General features: G+C 48.7%; 1 protein-coding gene across 2 annotated transcripts; it reads left to right on the forward strand.

Annotated features, from left to right (window-relative positions):
- On the forward strand, positions 1-27,382 carry Bpifb4 (BPI fold containing family B member 4). 2 transcript variants are annotated; one of them, XM_040746537.1, is made up of 17 exons: positions 1-86; positions 2,122-2,245; positions 3,144-3,206; positions 3,769-4,282; positions 5,152-5,256; positions 5,882-6,025; positions 8,362-8,425; positions 8,794-8,854; positions 9,789-9,880; positions 10,557-10,760; positions 12,364-12,417; positions 14,675-14,845; positions 17,539-17,606; positions 19,180-19,222; positions 20,542-20,605; positions 24,472-24,548; positions 27,115-27,382. In XM_040746537.1, exons 2-17 carry the CDS (start codon positions 2,140-2,142, stop codon positions 27,136-27,138), a joined length of 1,854 nt encoding a protein of 617 aa, XP_040602471.1. In that variant the 5' UTR covers positions 1-86; positions 2,122-2,139; the 3' UTR covers positions 27,139-27,382. The 2 variants fall into 2 exon arrangements, with proteins under 2 accessions (XP_040602471.1, XP_005086136.1); XM_005086079.4 differs by having other exon boundaries at positions 20-86; positions 2,125-2,245.
- Positions 27,383-27,478: the final 96 nt, after the last annotated feature.

The following is a 27,478-nucleotide window of genomic DNA, read 5'->3' on the forward strand; positions in this document are numbered from 1 at the left end:
ATAAGGCTGACCTGTGGCCAGACTCAGTCCACAGCAGAGGCCTGGGCACCAGACCTCTCAGGATTGACTTGCACGACCCATCAAGGGTAAGGAGGGGTCCTTTCCCTGTCACGGATCCAGGCTGATAGGAGAGGCATGGGCCTGGCAAGGGGACGAGAAATCCCACACTGCAAGCCTTCAGGGAAGCCCTGCTAGCTGTCAGGACCTCAGACAACAGCAAAACGGCCTAAATAAGGTCACATGTGTAAATTCAAAAGCTTTGCCCAGCTTTCCCAGGAGTGTGAGCCAAACGGGACTTTTATGACCTCTGTAGTGATTTTCAGTTGCTTGCTGAGGCTGGAAATGCCCCCCCCCGCTATTCATTTTTTTAATAGAAGAATTTTTTTTTAATGTAGCGCTCTTCAGGCATGGGGTCAAGATGAGTCAAGATAGCCAAAAAAATTCTGGTTTTTAATACTCTATATAACTAAGTGTCTCCCAAACTCCGGTCATCAGCGGGGCAGACGGAACTCAGAAGTTTTGTGAAAGTCAAGAGGAGTGGGAACGAGTGAAAGAGAAGAGTGTGTAAGTGCAAGGTGTTGGTGCTGACAACGGGAGACTGTGGTGCCCTGACACTCTGAGGCAGGTGACGGAGTAGCCCGGGAAGACAAAGCGGGCAAAGGAGGCAAGGGCGCAGAGGCTGCCAACGCTTCCTGGAAGCCAGGCACCCGAGCCTGGGTCAGGCCTCACCACACCTCAGCAAGCGCCTCACTTCCTGAGGGTCGGAGGTGACTATCCTAAAACAAGAACAACTTCCCCTTACTAAGTCCCCCTTGTGTGGCTCAGATACCTCACTTTTGTGGCTATGAATTAGAGGTCCAAAATGGCAAAGTCTTTGCCTAAGGGTCAGAACCTAGAGGGCTCTGACCCAGAGCCATGGTCTTAAGTATATGGTGTGGATCTTGCTACTCTAAGGGAGGGAAGAGTGCTGACTAGCTGGAAGTATAGGACAGTACCTTGATGGATGTGTTGATGAGTGGAAGGAAGGATGGATAGATGGACAGATGGATGGATGGATGCAGTGGTTCTCAACCTCTTTTGATAAAACTCTATCTCCAAAAATATTTACATTTTGATTCACAACGGTAGCAAAACTATCATGTAGCAACAAAAGTAATTTTAGGGTTGGGGGCCACTACAATGTGAGGAACTGTATTAAAGGGTCCCTGTGTTAGGAAGGTTGAGAACCACTGGATTAATGGTGGGCGGATAAATGACTGGAAGGTCTAGCTGCTTATCTAAGCTAGATGGGAAAATGGATAGGTGGATGGGTGGTAGATGTACAAATGGATGCCTGGGTAGATGGATGGGAGAGTGGGTAGAAGTATGGATTGGTGGGTGGGCAGGTAGACGGACGGATGGATGAATGGATGGATGGACGGATGGATGGATGGATGGATGGAGGATGGATAGGAGGGTGAATGGGTTGGGGGTTGGATTGGTGGATCGTGCATAACTTAGTAGCTGCTTGGATAATGGATAGACTTGAGTGTGGCTAGAGTGCCTGGGTAGGAGAAGAATGAGTAGAAGAATGGGTGAATGAGCAGGTAGGAGGATGAGTAGGGGGATAGATGCTGGAGCTCTCTGAAAAGCTGCTAGCTGCCAGAGTGCTATTTGGTTTGAAATGTCCATCCCTGCCTTGCAGCTCAATTATTAAATTCCATCTTGAGTGATAGATTCCCATGCTCTGAGATCATTTGTTTAATGGACGATCTTGATGAATTTTTATTTGAAAAAAATTAAAGTGGTATCAGGAATTCTGAACTTTGTCCTACTATGTGACCTTTGTCAATTTCCTGGCTCTGGATTTTGGTATTCTCATATGACTTCTAGGCTGAGGGTGCTTATCTTTGCCTGCTGGCCAGAGCTGGATGGGTGAAAGACAAGGATAGATGGATGTGTGAATGGGTGGGTGGGTGGATGGATAAGAGAATCAATGGATGGATGAATGGATAGGATAGACAGATGGGTGGCTGGGTAGATAGCTGGATTGGTGGGTGGGTGGATGGACAGATGGATGAATGGGTGGGTGTTTAAAACGATGGTTGGGAGGATAGTTATAGTGGTGACACAGTGTTTCAGCAGGAAAGCAACATCAGTATGTGGACTGCGTGGTGTGTAGCAGCTCTATCTGTGGCCGCTGTGTGTGGCGTACCTCAAGAAACAAACACAGTCCTCAGAGTTACAAAAGATGTGCTGAGCAAGGGTGAGTCCAGCTCCAACGGGGGTCATTGGGAGCATGGGAAGGGCAGGGGAGGCCAGCCAGCTCTCCAGTTTCTGAGGCCCCTCCCTCTGTTAGCAGACCCCATGGTTAGTGACTGGGTGACCTCTTCCCTTTGGGCGGCAGTTGCCCTTTTGTCTTGGATGCCGCTTTCTAGGCACCAACCCATTCTCTCCAGGCAGCAGACAGCAGAGGCTAAGAACTTGGGCCCTGGAGCCAGCCTTCCTGGGATTCAAACCCTGGTTATACATACAGCCTGAGTATCAGTTTCCTCATCTGGAAAGTGGGTGGAGCCATCCCCACCTCTGCAGACTAGTGTGAGCAGGGTGAATGGGATGACTTCTGGAGACTTGTGTGTTCCCCAGGGCACAGAAGTTCAGGTACAGGTGCCTCTGAATCTCAAATCCTTACTCTGTCCCCTGAGAAATGAGGACCTGCTGTGGTCCCAGTCTCTGCCCAGGGCTCCAGTGACGATATAAGATGACTTTTTACCTAGTAATCTGAGATTCTCATAACCTTTGGTGTCTTCATTCTATCAAATGAGGCCGTCACTCTGGCCCTGGCTGTTTCCCCAGGAATTTATAATTCATGAGAAAGTAGACTTTACCAAGTCATGAAGTAAAGGATACTCAGAGGGATACAGACAAAGGAAGCCCACCAAGGTTTGGCCCAATGATGGGAATCTAGTTAAAGGGACAGCAGTAACATCAGAACATTAGCCCATCAGAACATTCAGGTGCTGCTCTGTATTCCTGATGTATTACTGTTTTTTTTTTCCCTGAGGGGAGTGGGGTGAGACCCCACGAGTTAGGATGATGCTCTGAGGTGGTGCCTGGGCACTGGGAGTGGGTGCCCCCTGGCTGACACCCATGTCTCTCCACAGCCATCTCAGGCACAATACAGCAGAGTGATGCCTTCCGCTCCGCCCTGAGGGAGGTGCCTGTGGGTAAAGCCCGTGGTGATGGTGGTGGGCCCTTCCTGGGTGGGCTGCTTGGTGGCAGTGGAGGGAGCAGTGGTGGGGGAGGAGGTCTCTTGGGGGGCCTGCTTGGTGGGAGTGGAGGAGGTGGTGGTGACCTGTTGGGTGGTGGCTTATTGGGCGGCAGCAGTAGCAGTGGTGGGGGGCTGCTGGGTGGTGGTGGGGGGCTGCTGGGTGGTGGCAGCAGCCATGGTGGGGGCCTGCTGGGGGTGACGGTAGTAGTGGAGGGTTGCTGGGTGGTGGCAGCAGCCATGGTGGGGGGCTGCTGGGTGGTGGTGGGGGCTGCTGGGTGGTGGTAGCAGCCATGGTGGGGGGCTGCTGGGTGGTGGTGGGGGGCTGCTGGGTGGTGGTAGCAGCCATGGTGGGGGGCTGCTGGGTGGTGGCAGCAGCCATGGTGGGGGGCTGCTGGGTGGTGGTGGAGGGCTGCTGGGTGGTGGTGGGGGCCTGCTGGGTGGTGGTGGGGGCAGTGGTGGCCTTTTGGGTGGTGGCAGGCACCACTATGATGACTACAGACGAGCTGAATTCCCCCGAGGTGTTGGTGGTGTCCCTTACAACGACTTCCATGTCCGAGAGCCCCCCCCAAAATACACCAATGGCAGACAGCTTGGTGGCAATTACAAATATGGTCACATTGAGAAGAATGACAACACTGCTCAGCTGGGGGGCAAATACCGCTATGGGGAAATCCTGGATTCTGATGGGAGCCTCAGGGATCTCCGACATGAAGACTACCGTCATGCAGACTATGCCTACCACCGGAACGCTGGCCGGTACAGATCTGCAGCAGACACATCCACGGTGGCCAGGCTCCACCGGCGTGAGCTGAGGCCCGGAGAGATCCCAGCCGGTGTGGCCACTGGGGCACTTGGCCCTGGAGGCCTGCTGGGTTCTGGAGGCATACTGGCCAATGAAGGCATTCTGGCAGGCCAAGGTGGCTTGCTTGGAGGAGGTGGTCTCCTTGGAGATGGAGGACTTCTCGGAGGAGGTGGTGTGCTTGGTGTGCTGGGTGAAGGAGGCATCCTGAGCACTGTACAAGGCATCACTGGGTAAGGAACTGATCTCTGCCTACTGACTGGTGAGCCACAAACAGATGACCGTGTACCGAGGCTATCTGAGGAGATGTAAGGACTGGACATCTTGGCAGGTCCAAGTTACACAGTTTGCAGTGTTCACATGAAAGAGGCTAGAAGTCTTTTTTATTTGTGTGTGACATTAGGGCATTGTTTTCATCTCTCTGTTTCTCAGTTTACTGGTCTATAGAATACTAGAGTAACTCAATTTATTCAGAAAAAAAGCCAAGGGTTTAAAGCTGTGTGACATATGTAGTACACCATCTACTACCATCTCATAATGAAGTACATTAACGTTATTACTTATAATTATGTGTTATAATTCTAGACATGCCCTGCCATAGTCTTTTAACTCACCAAATATACTGAGCTCTTAAGATGTGAGAGACACTGTTGGCCTAGAGACAGGCACAGAGTCTCAGGGAGCTTGCTGGTCAGTGGAGTGTGTGGGCTTGGAGAAAGAAGCAGGACCCAGGCGTACAGTCACAAGGGCTGTCAGAAGCTTCTGGTGAACAAGAAGGTGCAGAATGAGGGACTCACCAGCATGGGGTTCAGGACAGGTGACTTCATACTCCCTGGTGGAGGAGTGTGCATGAAGGATTCCACAGGCAGCAGTGTCCTTGCAGAAGAGTCCAAGGAAAGGCAAGGCACAGATATGCAAACAGAAGCACTGGGGGATGGGATGCTGGGCCATGGTGTTTTCTGCCTTGAACTTCTCTATGATCTCTGCCCATGGGTCTGAGGTATCTCTGTGGTAGGAGGACAGAGTGTGGGGAGCAGAGGAGGAGTGAGGGAGGGTGCTCTGAGGCAGCCCTTGCTAACTCACCTCTCTTGACCACATGCAGGCTGCGTATTGTGGAGCTTACCCTTCCCCGGGTGTCTGTACGGCTCCTGCCTGGTGTGGGTGTCTACCTGAGCTTGTATACCCGTGTGGCCATCAACGGAAAGAGGTTCGTGCCCTTAGCTCAGAAGGGTCCCTGGCAGGGGAGCTGGGGCAAGCTGCCTCTTATCATCATGCATGATTGTACCATGGTGGGAGGAGCAGGGGAACTGAAGTGTCTGGACTCCAAGTCAGCATGCAGTCCCCTCAGCAGGAAAGGCGTCCCAGGGTGGTGTTTAGGATCCAGGAGAGAAGTAGTTTGGGTTCCAATACTTACACAAGTCTACTACTGCTACTGAATTTTCTTGAGTTTGCTTGCCCAGGGTAGCAAGGCCACAGACAGAGTGCCTTCCTAGCCATCCACTATGTAGACCTTGGAGGGTGGGCCTTAGCACTAGAGTCATTTCCTCATGGTGGACTGAGATGGGCTGAGGTCACGTCTACAAAGTCAGGATGGTTACCTCACAAACCAGAGTTTGTACCAGGCCCTGTTCCTAGCCTTTAAAATCCTCACTGGCTGAAGGTGAGAGAGATTTATCACATTGCTTTGAGGCACTGGGATAGCACTTGTCTGGGACCCCTAGACACAATATCAGGAAGAACTAGTGCTAAAACCTGAGGTGACAGGTGCCTGACAGGCCTTCACGTGGTGGTGGGAGTGGCTAATGGCCATATTGTCCCTTGGTCTCCTCCAGCCTCATTGGCTTCCTGGATATTGCGGTAGAGGTAAACATCACAGCTAAAGTTCGGCTGACCATGGACCGCACAGGCTACCCGCGGCTGGTCATTGAGCGCTGTGACACCCTCCTGGGAGGCATCAAAGTCAAACTGCTCCGTGGGTGAGTGTGAGATGGAGAGGGACAGGGCTGCAGGGAACTCAGCCACCCATCCCAGGAAATAAGATGGTCCTACACAAAGACCATTCCTACTGAGCTGTCCACACTGTTGCTCTGGCTGTGGTCTGGCACCTGTTTGGTGGTGATTCAAAGGCTGTTCCTTTGAGCCCAGGATGCAGGCATCCACCCACCTTGGAGAGACCTGCCCAAATTCATATCTCAGTTCCACTGCTGCTGTGTGACCCTGAACAGCTGTGCTACTCTCTGAGCTCTAGACTCGGAATCTGTGTAATCAAGTAAACTCTGTCTTTGGGAACTGAGATAATGAGTGTAGAGTAGCTGCTATGGAATCTGGCATGTTGTCAGTTTGTTAAAACAGATCCAAGAGAGCTTATGTGTCCACGAGTGTGCCAACCCATGGAGCAACTTCTCATCTGGTTATAGTCAATGTACCCCTGATTGAGGGGAGATGAGAGATATTTTCCTATTTTTTCTACAATGTGACTAAGCCCCTATCCTTTGTCTAGAGAGCTGTCAGGCATTCCTGTGTTGGCCAGTACACAGGCCTGGGAGATCTTGGAGGAGGGCACACTCATGACAGTTTAGAGCAGACTGCCTGTCTGTCACGCTGTCAGTCTTTAGTGTCCCTAATCCCTGTTTTCTCTCTTGTTTTGTTAATCCTTTGACTCTATCACCCCAGCTCATGCCTGATACGGATGTTAGGAGTGAGAGACTCACACTGCAGTCAGAATTCCAAACCCCTGCCTCATGTAGCTTCTCTCCAGGATGGATGGGGACAGAAAAAAAACAAAACAAAACAAAACAAAAAACAAGGCTCCAGGATCCAAAACACAGCTCTTCCCAGACTTTCGCCCTCACGTTGTGCAGCCTGTCGAACGACAGAGGTGCAGACAGAGCCGACCACGGCTGCTCATTGTAGTCCCCCTCCCCCTCCTTGAGTTACCTAAGGCAGACACCAGTGAGTCCTTCAGCCTCCACCTCTTCATGCAAACAGATGCCTGCTCTAAAACCCGTTGCACTTAGCTCCTCTCCTATATTCAACGCAGAGACTCCTCCATGCACAAATACTGAAGTACCCTTGTCTAACTTCCTAAGACTTCCTGCTGCTCCCGGATGAGCTGCCGTTCATTTGCCCAACCCTTGTTTTGTCCATCTGTTTCTGTTACATGACTAGCTGTCTACAGATCCCATTTTACAGGAATCCTGATACAGCTCATCACTTCTCATAGGGTGTGTGTGTGTGTGTGTGTGTGTGTGTGTGTGTGTGTGTGTGTAGCACACTGTCTCCCCATGCACATTCCTAGTGACCTCAGGACAACCAGGACAAGATCATCTCCTTTAAGGTGAATACATCCACAAAGAGGACCAAGGTGCATAGCAAGCCTTGGGGAGGTGTCTAAGCTGGTGTTTTCTCTGGATGTTGCTCCATGGCCTGGCAGAGAAGTGGCAGTTGGCTCTTTGTAGGGGAGGGGTCCAGGAACAGTGTGAGGGTGAACAGGAGTGACTTTAAGGAGTGAGTCCATCAGGAAGACATTGTGTCTGTCTGTCTGACTACCTGTGCACCATCTGTGTTCGTGACCAGTCTCTGGACTTCACCAGGTGGGCATTGAGAATCCACTCCAGTCAGCTCTCTGGCCTCCTTCCCGCTCTGTTAAATGGCCTCCACCACCCAAGCTTTTCAGTCCCATTTACCTGTCCTTGAGTGTGAGCCTAATGGAGATATTTTCATTGCTAGAGTTCTCCAGTCCAATCCACAAATATTTTTTGAGCACATGGAATGTTCTAGATGCCATGCTGTGAGCTTAGATAATAAAGCAGTGAATTAATTTGTCACCAGGGAAAATTTCAAACCACTCACTTTGCAGAAGACCACAGGAGTTGGAGGGAAGGTCTGGGTAGCTAGGCATCTGGGATGTCCCTGACTCTCTGGCAAGATAGAGCCCTAACATCTTTGACTTGTGGAAAGAAGGAAGGAAGGAAGGAAGGAAGGAAGGAAGAAGGAAGACTAGGAAGAAAGGGGAGAAAAGGAAGAAGGAAGGAAGAAAGGGGAAGGAATGAAGGGAGATAGAAGAGAGGTGAAAGAGGAGAGAATGGAAGGGGCAAGGAAAGAGAAAGGAAAGGCAAATGAAGGCAGAGAAGGAAGGAAAACTGTTGTTGGCCTCTGTGGACAAGTCTAGTGAGAGCCCTCTGTTCAGTGCTTCTGTCCAGGGCTCAGGGCTCTCAGTGCTCAGAGTGAGAGCCAGACACATGTGTGGATGGACAGCTCAGAGCCCTACACCCTTGTTGAGTGTGTCCTTATCCTGCCCCTCCCTCTGTAGGCTTCTCCCTAACCTGGTGGACAACTTAGTGAACAGAGTGCTGGCCAATGTCCTCCCTGACCTGGTAAGGATGTGTGAGAGGGATTGTGTCTCCAGTGTCAGACAAGTGGCCCAGTGGGATGGAAGGAGACAGGGTTGGAGTATCTGTGTGGGTTGGGACAGCTGAGTGGCAAGATGAGAGGTCCAGCCTGAGCACCCACAGCTCTGGATCCCCAGCTGGGGTGCTTCCTTGTTGTGTGACAGGTCTCATCATCATCTCCCTAAATTTGTTTCCCATCTTAAAGATGGGAATTCAGAGATATCCCTCTCCCCTGGGCTGCGGTGAGGACAGGGCCCACAGAGAGCACTCAAGCTGTCTACATCACCTGCTGCTTCCGCCATGGACACATGTTGATCCCCAGTTTCCACACCTCCTGATGTCTCTTTCCACAGCTTTGCCCCATCGTGGACGTGGTGCTGGGGCTTGTCAATGACCAACTGGGTCTTGTGGACTGTAAGTATTCCCTCTATGGTGTGGCCGATGTCTGTTGATGCCTGCTGAACTTAGCCAGAGGGACACTGCAGCATCTGTGAGGAGGGCCCAGGGTGGTGGGCAGACCATGCAAGCCCCAGCAATTCCACAAGAATACATGGGCCTTCCATACTGGCTATTGCTGTTGCCATGCCTTGCTTAGGGCCTGAGAGGCCTGGCCAAGACAGCAGCCAGAATCCTGGATGGAAGCTTGGTTCTGCCCTGGCAGCTATGAAATTGGAAAGAGTCCTCATTCTCTATATGGAGTCAGTGCAGACACTGACCAGGCTTCAATGCTACCACCGGTCCTGGATTTCCTAGAGCTCATTCCTGAAAGCAGGACAGTTCTGTATGTCTGTGCAGCAAGGCACTGTAAAGTCCCATGGCAACACCCACAATGCTTCAGTGTTTAACTCCTGTAGTCACACAGTGGAGCCCTCTCTGCTGGGGAACCCACATCTCCTAGACTCCAGGCAGCTGGAGGATGGTTTTCTGAGATGAGGAAAGAAAGCACAGGAGACAAAGGGATTATTGCAAGCAGTCAGGGGGTTGTGGATCTAACCAAGCAGTACGCTGTGCAGCCTTAGGTGTTCCCTGGTGCATCGTGTTTCACAGCTCACAAAGCTCATCGACACTGGGATTTCTCCCCCAGTCCTGTCACAGTATCTAAAAGGTGATATTAAACACACTTTACAAAGGAGGGAGTAAGTTCCAGAGAGATGCAAGGACTTGCTTGAGGTCGCGCAGCAAGGAAGAGGCAGAGCTGGGGTTGGAACAGAGCTGCCTCTGCCTTGAAGCATGAGCTGGGGCCCTGGACCACATCATATCCCCCACCACGTCCATAGGCATGGGGACACTGGAGGTGGGTCTGTCTGGTGAAGAGGAAGACTGTAGTGACCTTCCCCTTTGTCCACAGCTTTGGTGCCTCTGGGGATACTTGGGAGTGTGCAATACACCTTCTCCAGTCTCCCACTGGTGACTGGGGAATTCCTCGAGTTGGACCTCAATGTAAGTAATGGACTGGAAAACCTCCCTGAAGTTGAGTGTGGGCTTGCCATGGGATGGATACACAACCACACACACACACACACACACACACACACACACACACACACACGCACACGCACACGCACATGAGACATTTGTGCATGCTGTGAACATCTGAACAGGACCCTTTGTGGATCAGAGAACCTCAGGGCAGAGCCAGGAAACATCTTCACTCCCACCCAGTGCTTACTGTGAGCCAGGCATGTTCCAAGTGAATGCTTCCTGCTGAGAAGATCCATCTGCTCTCATAGGAACCACAGCATGAGACTTGTTTACTGGCACTGAGAGGTGGCTGCATTTGCCCAAGGTCACACAGCTAGTGATTGCATGCCCAGGTTCTGAACCTAGGCATCCAGCTGCGAGTGGCTGTGTTTGCTGCTGGGAGCCTGGGTCTGCTGTATAAACAACTTGCCATTAGCACGCTAGAATGCAGTTAACAACCTGATCTTAATGATATTTCCAAAGTGCTGGTTGGTAGCCTTTGCTATTTTCTGTAGTATAAACACTCCACAGTGGCCAGTGATGACTGGGGAACATGACTTCACTGTGGGTAAAGTTGGGAGATTGGCTGGAGAGCTGGGTGAGAGGCTCTTCCTGCACCACATGGATCTTCACTCCCCTCTTCTATGCTCCTCAGACTTTAGTCGGAGAGGCAGGAGGTGACCTCATTGACTACCCCCTGGGGCGGCCAGCTGTGCTGCCCAGGTCACAGATGCCAGAACTTCCCCCCATGGGTGACAACACCAACTCCCAGCTGGCCATCTCTGCCAATTTCCTGGGTTCTGTGCTGACCATGCTGCAGAAGCAAGGCGCTTTGGACATTGACATCACTGATGGCATGGTGAGTCAGCCCAGCAGGGCAGTAAGTGGCTGCTCTGGGGTCTTTCTTAGCTTGCACTTTAGAGGGAGGACTGAGAATGGTTCTGTCCTTTACCCTGTACTCCAGTTAGGCCCAAAGATGGTGATCCACCCACCTATCCATTCTTCTATCCACCCGTCCATCTGTCCTTCTGTCCATCCATCCATCCGTCCGTCCTTCCGTCCATCCATCTTTTATCCACCTATTATCTGCCTATCAGTCTCTCATGTGCCTCAAAGGCACAACAGGAAGCTGCATCTGGTCCCAGGCGGAGGCAGTTGCTCTCTTTTTTTTGGTGTGATTTATTTCAGTACTTTATGAAAGGCACAGCATATTCACATGTGAGAACCTTAATATGAATATTTAGAATCCTCTCCGTTGGTCAATGTGCATATACCAGTAACCAGAGAAGCATGGAAACAAAACACTAAGACCCCAGAATAGTGCTCAGGAACAACTCCCCGTAACTCCTTTAAGAGATCTCTCACCTTCAGAACAGCTGTAGGTTAGTGCAGTCATGAGTGTATGTGCCTCACCCAATTTACCAGATGATATTTTGCCACATGAGATTAATTTCCATCCATCCAGGCACCTCCCCCATGGCCTACCTTTCACTGCCTCACCCACTCATCTCTCCATCTACTTCTCCATTCACCATTTATCCGTGCATTTCGCATCCAGCCATTGACACACCACTCAGTCATTACCCAACAGCTAATCCACTCCCTAATCTACTGTCCACAATCATCCGTCCATTATCTGCGAATCTATCCATTCATCCATCCTTCCACCCACCTATCTGTGAACCTATTCATCCATTATCTGTCTATCAGTCTGTCTTTCCATATCCACCTAGCCGCCTATCCATTCTACTCATCTCCATCCATCCTCCAATATGTTGGAAAACTTGAATTTTTGAGACATTTCATCACTCCTCCTAAGAATGAGGCATTCTCAAAAAGAAAATTACTACCCAAATCATGAAAATCTGTAATTCTGCTAAGAAGAAAGTGTCCATTTTGGTCCAGTGTAGGTAGTACTCTTTTCGTGTTTAAGCGTTTAAGTGTTTAAGCGTCCCTTTTGAACATATATCTAGTGCTCTACCAAGACAGTGCACCCTATGCAAGAGGTCATGACTTTTATTTGCTGCTGCATTGGTACATTGGTCACTGTTTCTCTCTCTCTCTCTCTCTCTCTCTCTCTCTCTCTCTCTCTCTCTCAGGAGGATATGCTTTTCATTGTTTAGCATTTGACATTTTAGAAAGTGAATAGACCTGAAGGAAATAACAGAGAGAGGTCAAGCAGATGCTAGGCAGTGCACATGGATTTGGCCAAGATTTCCTAAAGAGAAGAAAGGTTTGGGCCTGCCTTGAATATAACAAGCCATATTTGTAGATAGAAAGCCTAAATGACTGCTCCCATCCATTTAGCTCTGTAACTGCAATGTGAGTTACACAATGGCCACTCTGGAGTGTACTCGTGGAGTGTGGGGTTTTCTAGGTGCACTGGAATCAAAGCACTGTGTTACAGCACCTGCCTGTCCCCATCGCCTCAGGACTCAAATGACCTTGTCCTTGTCCCACAGTTTGAAGATCTCCCTCCACTCACCACATCCACACTGGGAGCCTTGATTCCCAAGGTAAGTAACTGATCCCAATGGTGTCCTTGTCTAGCCTCTTTTATGTCCTTAGGGGAATGCCTCCATGTCACTGGAGTATACAGTTAGTGCTCTGCAGTTTTGGTTAAGAGACAACAGAGCCCTCTGCAGAGAGTGATAACCATGAAATGGAGAAGGGGCTAGCCTCAGCATCCGGGCAGGGTTTTAACCTGGTTCCCTGGAGTTCAGGATAGATGTGGAGGCCAGATCCTGGTGAGGGGATACAAGGAGGGTGAGGATGAGAGAGTCTGGACCCTGATGGAGGGACAGCCTGCACAGTCCCCTCCCCTCCTGGCTTGGCCACTCCTTGGCTGGGTGACTGTTGTAGTATTGGAGTTTGAACTCAGGGCCTTGCATATTCCAGGCAAGGGATCTCCCCTCTGTGACCTTGGCCACGGTGTTAGCATTTCTGAGTTTATTCTCCTCATCTGTCGAAAGAGGCTTGTCCGTGTTGAAAGAGGGACATCCCGTGAGGGCACACACAGGCCCATGGTGACTGAAAAGGGAGTTGGCAGGTGTTCAGAGCAGGGCATGACTCAGCGTGTCCTCGTCATGTTCCCTCTGCCAATGACTTCACCTGTCCAGGTCTGTTTTCTCATCTGGAAATGAAGGCCCAGGGTGGGCAATTTGGCATACGCTAACAGCTGTTTTTGCTGATACTTACAGACTTCCCTTCAAGTGGCCATGTAAAGGCAGAACAAAAGCCTCTGTATCCCCAACTCTAGTTCTTGGTCTGTTCCCTGGCATCAAAGAACCTTGTGTGTAGGAAGTTCCACACAGGGTGGAGGATACTCATGACAGCCCTCTGTGCCTTTCCCCATCTCTTTCTGTATGCCCCATCTAGTTCAAAGAGAGGGGTGAGACTGGGAACAAAACTCAGCAAGTGATCACTCTCGCCCTCCTGTGGTTGGCATCTGAATAGCAGAGGTACCCTTCTTAGTCCTAAACTTCTGCAGCTCCACCAGGGACCTCTAATACTGGAACACTTCCTGTGCTCATGCCCCCCTCCCGACAGCTCATGAGATTGTCCCAGGGTCCCCTCCTTCACTAGGAGACAGACCCCTGTTGTCAGCTGGGCAACAGGCACAGAAAAATCAGCCCATCTACAAGGACACAGAGCTGTACATGACTCAATATAGTCACAGAGTTGAGACTGGACAAAATGGCCAGTGGCTGGAGTCACAGCAAGCAGCTTGACTCAGACTCTGGTGGCCTCCTGGGGCCCTGCTTATCTGGAAACACAGTTCCAATTATCCTGGGGGAGGTGTTACTAATCTCTCGGAGACATTGCCTGTTTGGAGGTAATGATCCTGAAAATTTCAGAGAAAAGCCAGTTGGTCAAACGCCTGAGTAGTTGGTGTTCATGCCCTTGAGGGTAAGTTTGCAAGGTGAATTAAATGACTGAATTTATTGAATTTGTTCATGAACCAAGAGCTCCTACAGAGCACTATAGCCAACTGTGCCATTATTAAGACCCCTTTCTTCTCAGGCCCAATTACCCTCTTCCCGACCATGGGCAAATTCTGCTTGAGAAACAGTTGCTATCCACTCCCTCTGAAAGTGACCAAAGGTTTGTGCAGTGTCTGGCCTGCTTTCCATGCTTAGGAAATAGTTTTATATTAAACTAGCTTGGCATTTCATAACTGTGACAAGCCAGTCTTTTCAACAAATTAGATTTGGGGATCTGAATCTGCAGAAACAGACTCAAGTGCCCATACTGGGGTTCTCAGGGGACCCAGCTAGTCCTTGCTGGTGAACTCTACCTTGAGATGAACTGGGGATACCTTCACATCCCAGGAAGAGTGCAAAGGGTCCTGTGACCCCTAGTTGGTCACAGAAAGTATGTTATAACAACTGCCTGTGGCCTCTGCTTTGTCCTTTAGTCCAGAAAAAAAGAACCCCAGAGTCTGAGTGATTGAATTAATGAAATTTTGAGTGTCAGTCAGCCCAGGGCTTCAGGAGACCCCACTTGTCTCTGAGCCATTTCCTGAGCATATCTGTATGTGTCTGGCATTGATCTTGAGGCTCTGTTCATCTTGTCACATGTAGTCCATTGTTTGTATGTCAATCCTAGGTGAGGGGATCAGAGAGGGCAAGTAGTCTACTGCCCCACTCCATAGTGGAATTATGCCTTTTCCTGGTGTGTGTGGGCCTCCTGGAAAACCACCCCACCCATGCCCACTCTGTTTGGAGGTTGGCTGACCAAATCCACTTCTGGCGACTTCTGTGCCACCCACAGGTGTTCCAGCAGTACCCAGAGTCCCGCCCACTCACCATCAGGATCCAGGTACCCAACCCCCCGTCTGTGACACTGCAGAAGGACAAGGCACTGGTGAAGGTGTTTGCTACCTCTGAGGTTGTAGTCTCCCAGCCCAACGATGTGGAGACCACCATCTGCCTCATCGATGTGGTATGTGTCTCCGGGTAAAGCGCCAACGGCTGGGTCTAAAGACAGATCCACAAGATCTCTCCAGGCTCCCTGTCTTCTTCACACCCCACAGTCAGCACCAATGGTGAGCTGTCCAGGTTTGGGGCTGGAGGAGCTGACTCACATCCAGTCACTTCTGGCTGTGTGACTTTGGATTAGCGACTCCCTGTCTCTGTGCCTTACTTTTCCCTCTCCTTGAAGAATGACTGCTGGACATTAGAAAAGTTCTCAGGGCGGCTTTGGGGACACCACGAAAGTTTTGAAGTACAGCTGTCAGTGTTCAATAGACCATATAGGCAATACTCACTGGGCACTCTTTGTGTTATACCTTTTATGTGGTGCTAAGAAAGAGGGAAAAAGCACATGGTACCTATGTACTCATCCCTGGTGCCTAGTAAGAGGTAAAACAGCTGTTTCTACAATTATTTCATAACAGAGAACCCACTTTATTTTAATTGTTACCTCATCATTGTATATATTTATAGGGCATAGGTATTTCAATGTAAGTATACTGTGTGCAGTAATAAAGCCAGGATCATTATCCATCCACACAGGCATCATCTCACCCACCATTAGCTCACCCACCCATCAGTTCATAACTCATCAGCTCACACACTCATCAATTCACACATCCATCAGCTCACACACCCATCAGCTCACACACCCATCATCAGGCCACACATCCATCAGCTCACACACCCATCAGCTCACACACCCATCAGCTCACACACCCATCAGCTCACACACCCATCAGCTCACACACCCATCATCAGTTCACACACCCATCAGCTGACACACCCATCGGCTCACACACCCACAATTCACATACCCATCAGCTCACACACCCATCATCTCACACACCCATCAGCTCACACACCCATCAGCTCACACACCCATCAGCTCACACACCCATCGGCTCACACAATCATCAGGTCACACTGTGAGCTGGCTCACATGCCTCCTCTTTGCACTTGAAAAACTGAATGTTCTCTCCACCAGCTATCTTGAGGTATGATAAATTATTGTGACCTTGCCACACTATTGAAGACTTCTCAAGGAGTCTTAAAAATAAAAACCATCCTTCCTTCCAGCTTCCCTCAACTCTCTGAAGGAAAACAACCTAAAGATGGCCCCCAAAGTCCTGCAAGGTCTCCTTATGGTCACATTTCAGCTCCTCAATGCTCTCCAGAAAAGTCAAGCATAATCTAACCACAGGGTCTTTGCTTGGGCTACACTGATGTCTGTCTGCATGGCTCGCTCACTTGCTTACTGAAGGTTTCTGTCCAAATACCACCTTCTCAGAGGAGCCTCCCACACCCTTCATCTGAACCAGAGCCGCTCTCTCCTCATATCACCCATCTGAAATACAACCCTCCCATACTCTGTCTCCTAGGCTTGAAGCCTTGACCTGATGTTACAAAATAAATTTGCAAGTTTATAGCTAGTCAGAGATTAATCCCATTCATTGTCAGATCCCCAGAGCCTGACATAGGCCCCCAATACATAGTAGCTGCAAAGCAAACATTTGAATGTGTTCTAAGGATCACTCTCTCCCATGGGAGGTTTCAGGTAGACATTCAGGGCTTTGGTCCCATCTGCTGCATCTTCACAGTGCTTGTTGCTCTGAGAGTTGGGGACCAATGAGCTACTTCTTGCCCTGGCTGAAGCATGGCAAGCCACTGTGGAAGGAGAGGCTGGTGGGGAGCTCATCCCATCTGGGCATCATCAGATGAGAGGTGGAAATGGAAGTGAGTGCTCTACCTACCATGTGAGGTGGCTAAGCACTCTCCACAGTGACACCCCCACTGAGATGCAGTCCTGGCTTCCTGGGTCCACAGCCTGACTTGGCCTGGCCCAGATCATTCTACCTAAGCCTCAGAATCTCCCCACCTCCTTGTTGTCCAGTCTCTTGTTATATAATACTTCATTCTTTTCAGCCTCAGGGCCTTTGCAAATGCCCTCCCCTATACCTGGATGACTCTCTCCCTCCTTTTCATTTGCCCAAAGTCTACACTCTTCGGTTCTCAGCACAAACACCATTTCCTCCCGATGGCTTCCTGTGCCATCTTAGACTCCTGCCTCTGTTACCAGGACTCCAGCTCTTCTCCACCAGTGTCTTATCAACACTGTCCCCTGAGTTTGTTGGAGGCAGACTTTACTTTTCATAAGGTTGTTTTGTTTTATTTATTAGGGGAAGGCAATGAGAAATTTTCCTAGGACAACTTTTGCTTGAAGAGGGAGAGGAGTCTGGACATTTTATACCTCTCTCAAGGGGCAGAGCAATTATGATTGGCAGGGGTGCTGCCCAATTCTGTCTTCAGTGGCTCATTCCCAGCAAGTTTGGTAGGCTTCAAGCCCTCTCCTGAAGGGATCTTGGGGGTCTTTGTCAACACCCACAGTGCCAGTCTAGGGCATGTCTCAGAGAAATGTTCACTCAGCCAGTACAGAGACATAAGTAGAAACAGTAGTGGATATTGTCTGACTCTGAAAGCAAGCTGTAGATTTGGGGGTACTCTTAGCAGTCTTATGCTTAGGAGGAGGCCGGGACTCTGGGCAGAGGAGTGACTTATCATGCTCAGGTGAATGGGGCATCAGCAGGCACCATACACTGTGAGTAGCCAGCATGCAGCAGCCTGCATGACCACAGTGTGCATATTCTTCTCCTCTTCCTCCAGGACACAGACCTCTTGGCCTCATTTTCCGTGGAAGGGGACAAACTCATGATTGATGCCAAGCTGGACAAGTAAGAGGGTCTGCGGCCGTGGACTTCTGCTCCTCAGAGCACATCTGTACTAAGATTGCCAGTGCTGGCTCATGCAGGGTCACCAGGCAGGGGGTGGAGGTCTGCTGTGTGATTGTGAGGGCTGGCTGGGTGAATCCAAGAGGCTGTAGAGGTAACCATGGCCTATCTGCTGAGACCACTGTGGGCCAAAGCCAGGAATAGAGCCAAGAGAACCTACTGTGCCAAGTCGTGCATCAGGACTCACTAAAGTGCTGGTGACAGCAAGTTGCTCTTGGTCCTTTATCCACGTGTGTGGCCTTCCTAAAGGCCCGTGACATCAGGACCCTCAATTTCCTGTTTTAGAGATGAGAAACTAGGGTTCAGAGAGGTGAATGTGTTAACTCAATGCCACACAGAGTGGAGCTAGGAGCCAGTGCAGGTCCAGGTTCCAACTCTCCTGAATGGTGAGCACTGTGCCTAGAGTCCAGCAATACCATTTAGAACCTGATGTAATCACTGACTGTGTGATGTCAGCCAGATGACTTCTCCCATCCTCATGGGGACAATAGCCTCAACTTCATAAGTGCAGGCACTGAGGTTCTGGGAGTTTCTCTGTTTAACCTTGATCTAATTCTGTAGAAATGAGGGTTGCTATTCACCTCCATTTCAAGATTAAAGAGTTCCTACTTTGGGCTCTCAGTACACACTTAGGTCAGGGTGAGCTTTCCTTTTGACGATCAGTGTTTATGAAGCCAGGCCAGCAATGGGAGACACTCACAGGTGGTACCAGTAGGCCATCCAGGATGAACAAGGGGATGGCCAGCCAGGTCTGGTGATAAGAACAGTCATGGTGAGAGCAGGGACTTCCAGAGAGGAGAGTTGGATTTCCAGTAGGGGGAGTGACATGGACAGTTTGCCGAGTGTCAAGGCATTTAGGTGGTGTGGGGACGAGAGGGCTGGGCACAGACCTCAGGATGTCCAGCCAGAAAAGTCTTCTTCTTGGGAGGCTGCTGTCTGTCCAGATGGAGGTTGAACTTTCCTGTTGAGCAAGCACAAACTCCCCCTGCTTCTGGAGAGTCTGTGAGTCTCCTTAAGCAGGGCCATGAGATGGGGACTATCTTGTTGTGGAGTGTGAGCTCACACACAGGCCTCCCTTCTTGGAGCTGCACAGCTCTGTGGCTGATCTGAGAGAACCAGCAGCCCCAGTCTTGTGTGGGAGTGCTATGAGGATTAAGTGAGAGAGAGGCAGTGTCCATACAGGGCACTGGCTGCATACCACACATGGATCCAACTACTTCACAGGAACCTCCCATTTAGTTCCGGTGGCCATACCCTCTAAAGATGAGGAAACTGAGGCACAGAGAGGTGAAGTTCTGAAGATTGCACAGACAGTGTGTGGCAAAGCTGTAATTTCAGGCTTACTTTTGTTCACCTAGCATAGGAAATGGTCTTAGTGCTCAGTGTGGGTGAGAAGAACAGTCATTGCTGTGATCAGTCCTTCCAGGATGAGGGTCTTCCCATGCATGTTGGCAGAGGTGTCTGACAGATTTCTGGGTCATTGCTGCCTTTAATAAGCCACTTTCTTTCACTGCAGGACCAGTCTCAACCTCAGAACTTCAAATGTGGGCAACTTTGATGTAAGTAATAGGGTTTAGGCATCAGAAAAGATCTTCTGAGGGGACCACGCCTTCTGAGCCCAGCTGAGGCCAGCATGGTTGGGAATCACAGGGGGCATTGGCTCTGTCACCCCTTCTCATGGATGGAGACTGAGGCTGGATGGAGAGAGGGGTGGGGTGTGAACTCCCAGCTCCTGTTTGCTGCCGATGGCACTGCTCATTTTAGTTGACACCTTGGGACATCACACAAGTCCCTTTTCTTCAGAGCAAGGAGGACCCAGGGCAGCCAGGTGCTTGGGGCCTCTCCCCTCGGAATTTGTGGACCGCTTACCCGTGTGTGACTGTGAGCATTACCCACTCATGCTGAGCCTCCATTTTCTCCTACAAAAAGAAATAGATTTGAATTCATTTGTGTTCTAGATTTAGGGTCCGGGAAAGCTGCCTTTAAGAGCCCTTGAATCTGAGGTGCTCAGAGTCAGGGCTGACTCCCAACTATATTGCTTTGTTCACTCCTGGCTTCCCCACCTAAGGATTCAGAGGGCGCTGCCCCTTTCCCGCTTTCCCCGTCTCTTGTCTCTCTCTTCTCTCCCCTCTCCTTCTCTTCTCACTCTATCTAAAAAATACTGGTTTTGGGTAAATGGTGTAGTGTTCACATGTGACCTGTTAATCCTTCTGCATACTTTCCATTTGATCTAGGCCATGTGACCAACATGTGACTAGTTATTATCTGCATTGCCTAGAGAATCATGACGATAAGAATGAATTCAAACACATTGCATGCAGATTAAAAAAAGATGTTGTTGTTGAGACAGAGTCATGTATTGCCAACCCAGGCTTACCTTGAACTCATGGGAATCTTCCTGCCTCAGAATAGATCTAATTCTCCAATATTTTGAATCATATTGATTGAGTCCCCAGAAGCAAGGGTTTATGGAGAACCTGACTATGTGACTACTGGCTGAAGGCCAGGCAGGTGACAGGATCTCCTCATAATCCCCAGAGTCTTTGCAAGTAAATCCACTGCACAGATGAGGAAGTTCAAGGTCAGAGAGGTACAGAGTCTTCCCACAGGCCCCTGAAGTTGAGCTGGGATGTGCAGGCTAGCTATGGATCCTCAGCCTCCTGGGGGAGAAGCTAAGCCTTCTTTGTCTCTTAGCAGCTTTGATCCTCATCTTTTCTGTCTGTACTGTGAGCAGACAGACCAAGGGCACAGAGGGGCTGCCATCTGAGGCCTCTGGGGTCCTCTCAAGCAGCACTAGGCCTTCGCCTTGGACTCCAGGTCTCCCAGGGTCCATCAGAGATGACTGCAGCCCTGCCTGAGCTCAGTTCTTCTTCCTCAGGTGTCCATCTTGGAAATGCTGGTTGAGAAGATCTTTGACCTAGCGTTTATGCCAGCAATGAATGGTAAGAGTGGGTGTCCAAGCCACTCCGGGGCATGGGGTCATGGACCAAGTGACTACTGGCTAGTTGGGTATATTGAGTACAGTGCCATTTCCAAGGACTTTACTAAAATAGATTGATTTAAGACTCTGAAATGTTCTTCAAGAGGAATTATTTATAGATGTTTTTTGAGACAGGGTCTCCTTGTGCTGTCCAAGCAAGCCTCAAGCTTGTGATCCTCCTGCCTGAGCTGCTTACATGTTGGGATTACAGTTGCATGCCACCGTGCCAAATTTAACATTTATCTTTACTCAGCAAGCAACAAATGCCCTCATTTCTGTTGGTAGGGAACAGCATGGTTCCCCAGCTCCCACAACTGCTTCCTGTTTAGCTGATGGCTTTGTTTTACTGATTCCTATGAAAATTGTATATTGTTAAATTTTATGAATCACAAAAGAACTTTTAGAAGGCTACACACAGAGATGAGTCATCTGAACATCCAAGTATTTAATATTTCCTTGTAAACTCGTTCTCATTTTTATACCCTCAAGATGCTTAAGTGTCACAGAAAATCTAGTAAGGAGAGAGGGAATTATTAAAACTTGGCATGCCAGAGACAGAGACTCTTGATTGGGCTCTGTTTCTTAGTTAGGGTTTCTATTGCTCTGAAGAGACACTATAGCCAAGAAAACTCATAAAGGAAAACATTTAATTGGAGCGGGCTTACAGTCCAGAGGTTCAGCCCATTATCATCATGGTGAACATAGCAGAGTGCAGGCAGACATGATGCTATAGCTGTATCTGAGAGTCCTACATCTTGCAGGCAACAGGAAGTGGTCTGAAACACTAGGTATGGCTTGAGACCTCAAAGCCCGCCTTCACAGTGACGCATGTCTTCCAACAAGGCCACACTTCCTAATAGCACCACTCCCTTTTGGGGCCATTTTCTTCCAAACTATCACATTCTACTCCCTGGCTTCCAAAAGCTTGTAGCAATATCATAATGCAAAACGCATTTAGTCCAACTTCAAAAGTCCCCATGGTTTATCATAGTCTCAACACAGTTAAAAATTTCAAAGTTCAAAGTATGTTTTTTTGAGATTCATACAATGTCTTTACTATAGTCCACTGTAAAAATCAAAATAAAAACCAGATCACATACTTCCAACATCTAATGACACAGAATGTATATTAGTGTTCCAAAATTTAAGGAAGGGAGCATAGTGAGGAAATACTAGACCAAGGCAAGATCAAAATCCAACTGGACAAACTCCAAACTCTGCATCTCCCTGTCTGATGTCTCCAGTTCCTTTCAGCTTTGTTGACTGCAGCACACTTCTTTTTGGCTGGTTCCACTTCCTGTTTACAGCTTTGCTTGGCAGGTATCCCACAGCTCTAGCATTTCCGACCTTTTGGGGTCTTTAAGGTAATCCAGGCTTCAACTTCACAGATTCATTAAATAGCTTCTCTAGGTCTCCATTCAGGGACATCCTGACACATACCTGACCTCAGCAGCTTTTTTTTTTTTGATGCAGAGGTAAATTCTGTATCCCCTTTCTTCTATCCTTACCTCCAGAACCACATGGCTGAAGCTGCCAAGTTCATCTAGTTACTGGGGCTGAAACACAGCCCCATTGTTTAACTACATCTTCACCAGCTTTCTGTTTTCCTCCACTGCCTAAGCTTGGCTGTTCTTGAACTTGCTCTGTAAATCAGGGTAACCTCAAACTCAGAGATCTGCCAGCCTCTGTCTTCCCATTGCTGGTATTAAAGGTGTCTATCACCACATCCAGCTCTAAGATTTTCTTTAATTCCTTTTCACAAGTTGGAAATTTAGCTAGGTAGGATCTTATCCTGAGATCATGACTCCCTTCATTCCATTTCTTAATCTGTTTATCTCCTTGAACACAGGATTTAGACCTATTCCACTTCCTGGTGCCCCTTTTCTCAATCTGTACATTTTGTATTTTTATTTGCTCAGTTTTTTCATTTTCATTATAAATCTTAATTAGAGTTATCACTAATAACCATACAACAGAGTCTATATTATGTTGTTTTGGAATTTCTTTTGCCAACAGAATTAATCTAAAATTCCTTACTTAAATCTCAGATGGACTCTTAGGGCAAGGGAAGAAAGCAGTCACATACTTCACCAAAATATTACAAGAATGACCTCTAGGCCACATATTTATATGCTTATCTGAAACTTCTTGAGTGAACCCCTGACTGTTCAAATAAGACTTAGCACCTCTGTCTTCCATGTTCCTACTAGTGTGGCCCATTAATCAGTGCTTAAAGCATTCTACTGCTTTACTAACCAAAGTACTGAAGGCCAAATTCCTCAAAAAAAAAAAAAAAAGGTCAGGCTTATCAAAATACCCCAGTCCTAGGCACAAACTTTTGTCTTAGTTACAGTTTCTATTGCTGTGAAGAGACATCATGACCATGGCAACTCTTAGGGAGGAAAACATTTAATTGGGGTGACGTGATTACAGTTCAGAGGTTCAGTAAATTATCATCAAGGTTGGGACATGGCAGAGTGCAGGTAGACATAGTGCTGTAGCCGTAGCTGAGAGTCCTACGTGTTGCTTGCAACAGAAAGTGATCTAAAACACTGGGTGGTATCTTGAGCACATATGAGAACTCAAAGCCTGCTTCCACAGTGACACACTTCCTCCAACAAGACCACACCCACTCCAACAAGGCCACACCTCCTAATCCCCTTTGGGGACCATTTTCTATCCTTTTAGCTTAGAAAGTCCAAATGCAATTTATCTCCTTCAAAAGCAAGAGATTTGACTAGATCTATGCTTCCCAAAATAGGGTCACCTCAAGAAAAGGGTTCTATGGCTAAGGGAGACTGGGAAATAGTGTAGTTACCCCTGTAGGGCAGGCCCCAAGAATCCCCAGCTGGAAATTCTGTTGGGCTCAAAAAAGCTAACTTCAGTTAATGATAAACTCCACCTACCCTTTCTTCCACCTTCCTCTTTCTCTTTCTTCCTTCTAGAATATAACAGCAAATCTATACAGCCTCTGACTTTGTTTTTAAAGTTTCATTTATTATTATTATTATTGCATGTGTGCACAATACATGCGGGGAGGTGTGTGTGCCACAGTGCATGTGTGGAGACAACTATGTGGAGTTGGTTCTTTCCCTCTTCCTTTATGTGGGTTCTGGGGATTGAACTCACATCACCAGGTTGTGCAGCAAGCACCTTCTTGGGTGGAGCCATTCCACCATTTTCCCTTTTTTTTTTGCCTCTGACATCTTAAACCAAACAAAATCGCATGGCAGTCATATGTTGGGGACCCACATGCATTATTCTGCTTCCTCACCCAGCAAGTATTTATCCTGTTCTCTGATGCTAGGGACATAGTCTCTAAGGAACTAACTTGGGTAAGTATGACAAGTACAGAAAAATAGAATTAATATTGCTCTAACTTTTCTTAGTGGCAGAAATCAGAAGTGGGGCAGAAGTAGCAGCTGTCGAGATTGCTGGCCCAAGGTTTAGGAAGCACTGGAGTAGACAAGACTTGGGAATAGTCTTAGGGGAGGCTCAGAACCCACCAGGGAGGGGCTGGGGATGTGGTTCAGCTTTTCTAGTATGCATGAAGTCCTGTGTTCAGCACCCAGCACCATAAACTGGCTATGGTGGTACATGCCTCTAAATGCAGCATTTGGAGATGGTAGGGGGATCAGAAGTTCAAGTCGTCCTCCACTACATAGCAAGTCTGATACCAGCCTGGGTTTCTGGGCAGGAATCTCAAGGACGAAGCCCGAGAGGCAGAAAAGACAGCTATGGTCTTGAAAATGCTGGTTGCTTTGGCCAGGCTGCTACGTCTTGGCCACATGGACTATACCTGACCTGACCTCTCCCACCCATTTACAGCTGTACTGGGTTCTGGAGTCCCTCTGCCCAAAATCCTCAACATCGACTTCAGCAATGCTGACATTGATGTGTTGGAGGTAAGGAGAGATGAAGGCTCTTTCAGCTCTTGCTATCAACTTTGCCCACTTTGAGAGGAAGCTTCTGTGTATGTGTGTGTGGGGGGGCGGGAGGGACAACACGAGTTTCCTCTTCAAGGCACAGAGCCAGGGTGAGGGGACAATGTACAAAGCCAAAAACTTTCATGCCTGCTGTTCCCCCTTTTCCAGCTGGAAAAGCTGAGGCTCCACGCAGTGGCAGGTGTGCCAAGTTGAAGTGTGGTTGAATTCACTGAACACCTGCTTTGTGCCACACACTACAGGAGGCTGGAAGCAAGTTCAATCCAAGCTCCCACCTGGCTCCCCCAGTCTAGCAGAGAGCCACACTAATTGACTAATTGCACTGATGGCAGGTGCCTTGAAGCTCAAATTCAGGGACGTGGTTTCCATTATAAAAGACGTTTGCTCAGCATACAGTATGTAGGAAGTGTAGGTAAGGTTCTGCCCGTGATTCATTCAGGTGCACATTCAAGCCAGAAGTCACCCCTTCAGATGCTTGCTGACAGTCATCTGATCTTCCTAGAATTTCTACCTCAGTCATGACTCTGATCCAGAGGGCACTGGGCTTAAAGAATGAGGACCTCTGCCCGGTTCTATCTGGGTGGCTTAGGCAGGTTATGCAACTTCTCTGATCATCACTCTTCTAGGCATAGCCATTAGTCATCAGGCTACTTTTAGAATAAAATGAGAATCCATGTAGAAAAGATTTACACAAGCCTTGGAATGGAGTAGGCCTTCTGGAACTGTCTGCCTTTACCAGTGCCACCAGTATAATGCTGCAGGGGGAGGGGGCATATGAGGCCCTATACTCAGAGTTTATCTCCTCACAACAGTCCCAAAATGGACCGTATGAACATTTCTTCCACATGGGAAATTATCCCTTGCAGAATACTGTGTGTATTTGCGACAGTGATCTTGGATGGACAGTACATGTCTGGAGCCATCTGCAGGGGTGCCTGCCCTGGCGCCATCCATTGAGTGTCTACAGGACTGATGCTGTCTGAGCAATTGTGAACAGCAGCTCCCATCTCCCATGTGATATCACATTAGCAGTATGGCTACTGGAACCAAGGAACTGGGGCACAGGAACAGGACTGACATGGATTTTCCCCTCTCTGTCATCATTTCACAATTTTCTGGGCACCTGCCCTGTGTACTACATCATGAGTTCAGTCACAGCTCAGCCCCAGGCCCAGCAAAATCTGCAGCTGACTTTTGGACCTATATAATAGTGGCACTGGAGACGGTGGACAGTTCACACACTACAGGGACTGAGAATCAGTGGGGCAGACCACTTACCCAAAGTTACTCTGCTGGAGTTTGCAGGGAAAGAACATGCAGTCACTCCAAACAGAGCCTCTCCCTGGGGCTGCCTCTACTTTCCAGGCTTTTAAACAGCAGGCATGAATTTTTTTCTTCCTGAAAAGTCACTGGTGACTATTTCCATATCAAAATATTTACTACTTTATATTAATGACTTGTGTGACTTCTAAATTAAACTATATAATTTGAATTTATTCAGAGTAATTAGGAAACAGCACAGTAAGGGAGTGTAAACCTGTGTCTGGAAAGTTTGAAGATAAGGTCAACTCTTGGGCCTGGCCTTGCAGCTGCTTGTAGTGTTTTTTGTTATTTTTATACAAATATGGGCATTTATCTTATCTTTTTGTTTTGATATCATTCTAAATATGCAGGAAAATTGAAAAAAGAGCAAGACTAGATCATCCTAGTATGTTATTTCCCTAGCTTCCTCTCATGTAGAACTAGAGTTTGTCAACCAAAACCCAACAGTGAGCACCGGTGCATGGCCCCATCAGCTCACCCACATGTCCTCACGTCTTCTGTCCTGCTCAGGCTCTGCTCCAGGATTTCCCAAATTGCACTGTGGTGTCCTGTCTCCCTTGAGTCCTGCCATCTCATGGAGACTCACATTTTCTTGGTTTCATGGCTGTGACATTTTCTGTTTGTGGGGATGGCCTCAGCTTAAACAGAGGTGACACAACCTTGTGATGGGGCTAGGGTTGTCTCTTCTCACTGTGACCTTCCAGGACACCGCGTATCCACTTGGCTTCTCCTGGACAGTCTCCCTGGTTGTTACTACCTGGTTCTTACCAGGTTTCTCCAGTGTGAAGCCACCTTCTGTCCCTCTGTCTGGCACACATACCTCTGGGGGACTATTTCTCAGCTCCAATTATTTATGTGTTCATTCAACTATCTGTATTAAGGCAGACTCACAATGGGCATTTTATTAGGGTTATAATCTATACACTATTTATTTTGGTATATAACATCCTTAAGTTATGTCTTCCGGATTTGGAAAGGCTATAAACAAAGACATAGGCCTGCTTCTCTGATTTGGTTGGAAATGATGAAGGACAAAAAGGGAAGTGTCCCCCACCTTGCTCAAGATCCTCTGTTCAGGGCGAGATAATGGTCCAGACAGGTGGTCCACAGACTGCCAGACTGCTCACCCCATGGGATGGTGGCAAGCGGCCAAGGCTCCAGCCAGTGCTTCCCTCTTCACCTGGCTATCTCTTCTGCCCTGAAGGACCTGCTGGTGCTGAGCACATGAGTGACAGAGACAGATTCTGTGAGAAGAAGTCAGAACCTGCTCCGGAGAGGATTGTCCTGGACACCGTCCCAGTCCCAAGTCCCTTCAGTCTTCACCACAGGTCCCCTCCCAACTCTCCCATTCTGTTCCTGCCCCCACCATGGGAAAGGATCCAGCGACTGCCCATTGGCCAACGATGTCATGCTCAGGACAGCATGTGGACTGAGATCTTGTGCTTTCAATAAAACATTTCACTTTCCCTGCAGTTGGGGTGTCTCCATGAAGGACCATCCTGGGGCCCAGAATTTTCTTTCCTCCTTGAGTGTGCTTTGGATATTGGCAGGGGAGCTATATCTGCCTG

The sequence above is a fragment of the Mesocricetus auratus genome, unplaced genomic scaffold, assembly GCF_017639785.1.
Source record: "Mesocricetus auratus isolate SY011 unplaced genomic scaffold, BCM_Maur_2.0 Super-Scaffold_100004, whole genome shotgun sequence".
Classification (NCBI taxonomy): Eukaryota; Metazoa; Chordata; class Mammalia; order Rodentia; family Cricetidae; genus Mesocricetus; species Mesocricetus auratus.

What these genes read in the sequence shown, in the direction of transcription:
- Bpifb4 (XM_040746537.1), top strand. Translation starts at nt 2,140, where the DNA reads ATGTGGACTGCGTGGTGTGTAGCAGCTCTATCTGTGGCCGCTGTGTGT. An exon ending in AAAAGATGTGCTGAGCAAGG is followed by an intron (nt 2,246 to 3,143) that starts GTGAGTCCAGCT and finishes GTCTCTCCACAG; the next exon opens with CCATCTCAGGCACAATACAG. An exon ending in TGGGAGCCTTGATTCCCAAG is followed by an intron (nt 12,418 to 14,674) that starts GTAAGTAACTGA and finishes TGCCACCCACAG; the next exon opens with GTGTTCCAGCAGTACCCAGA.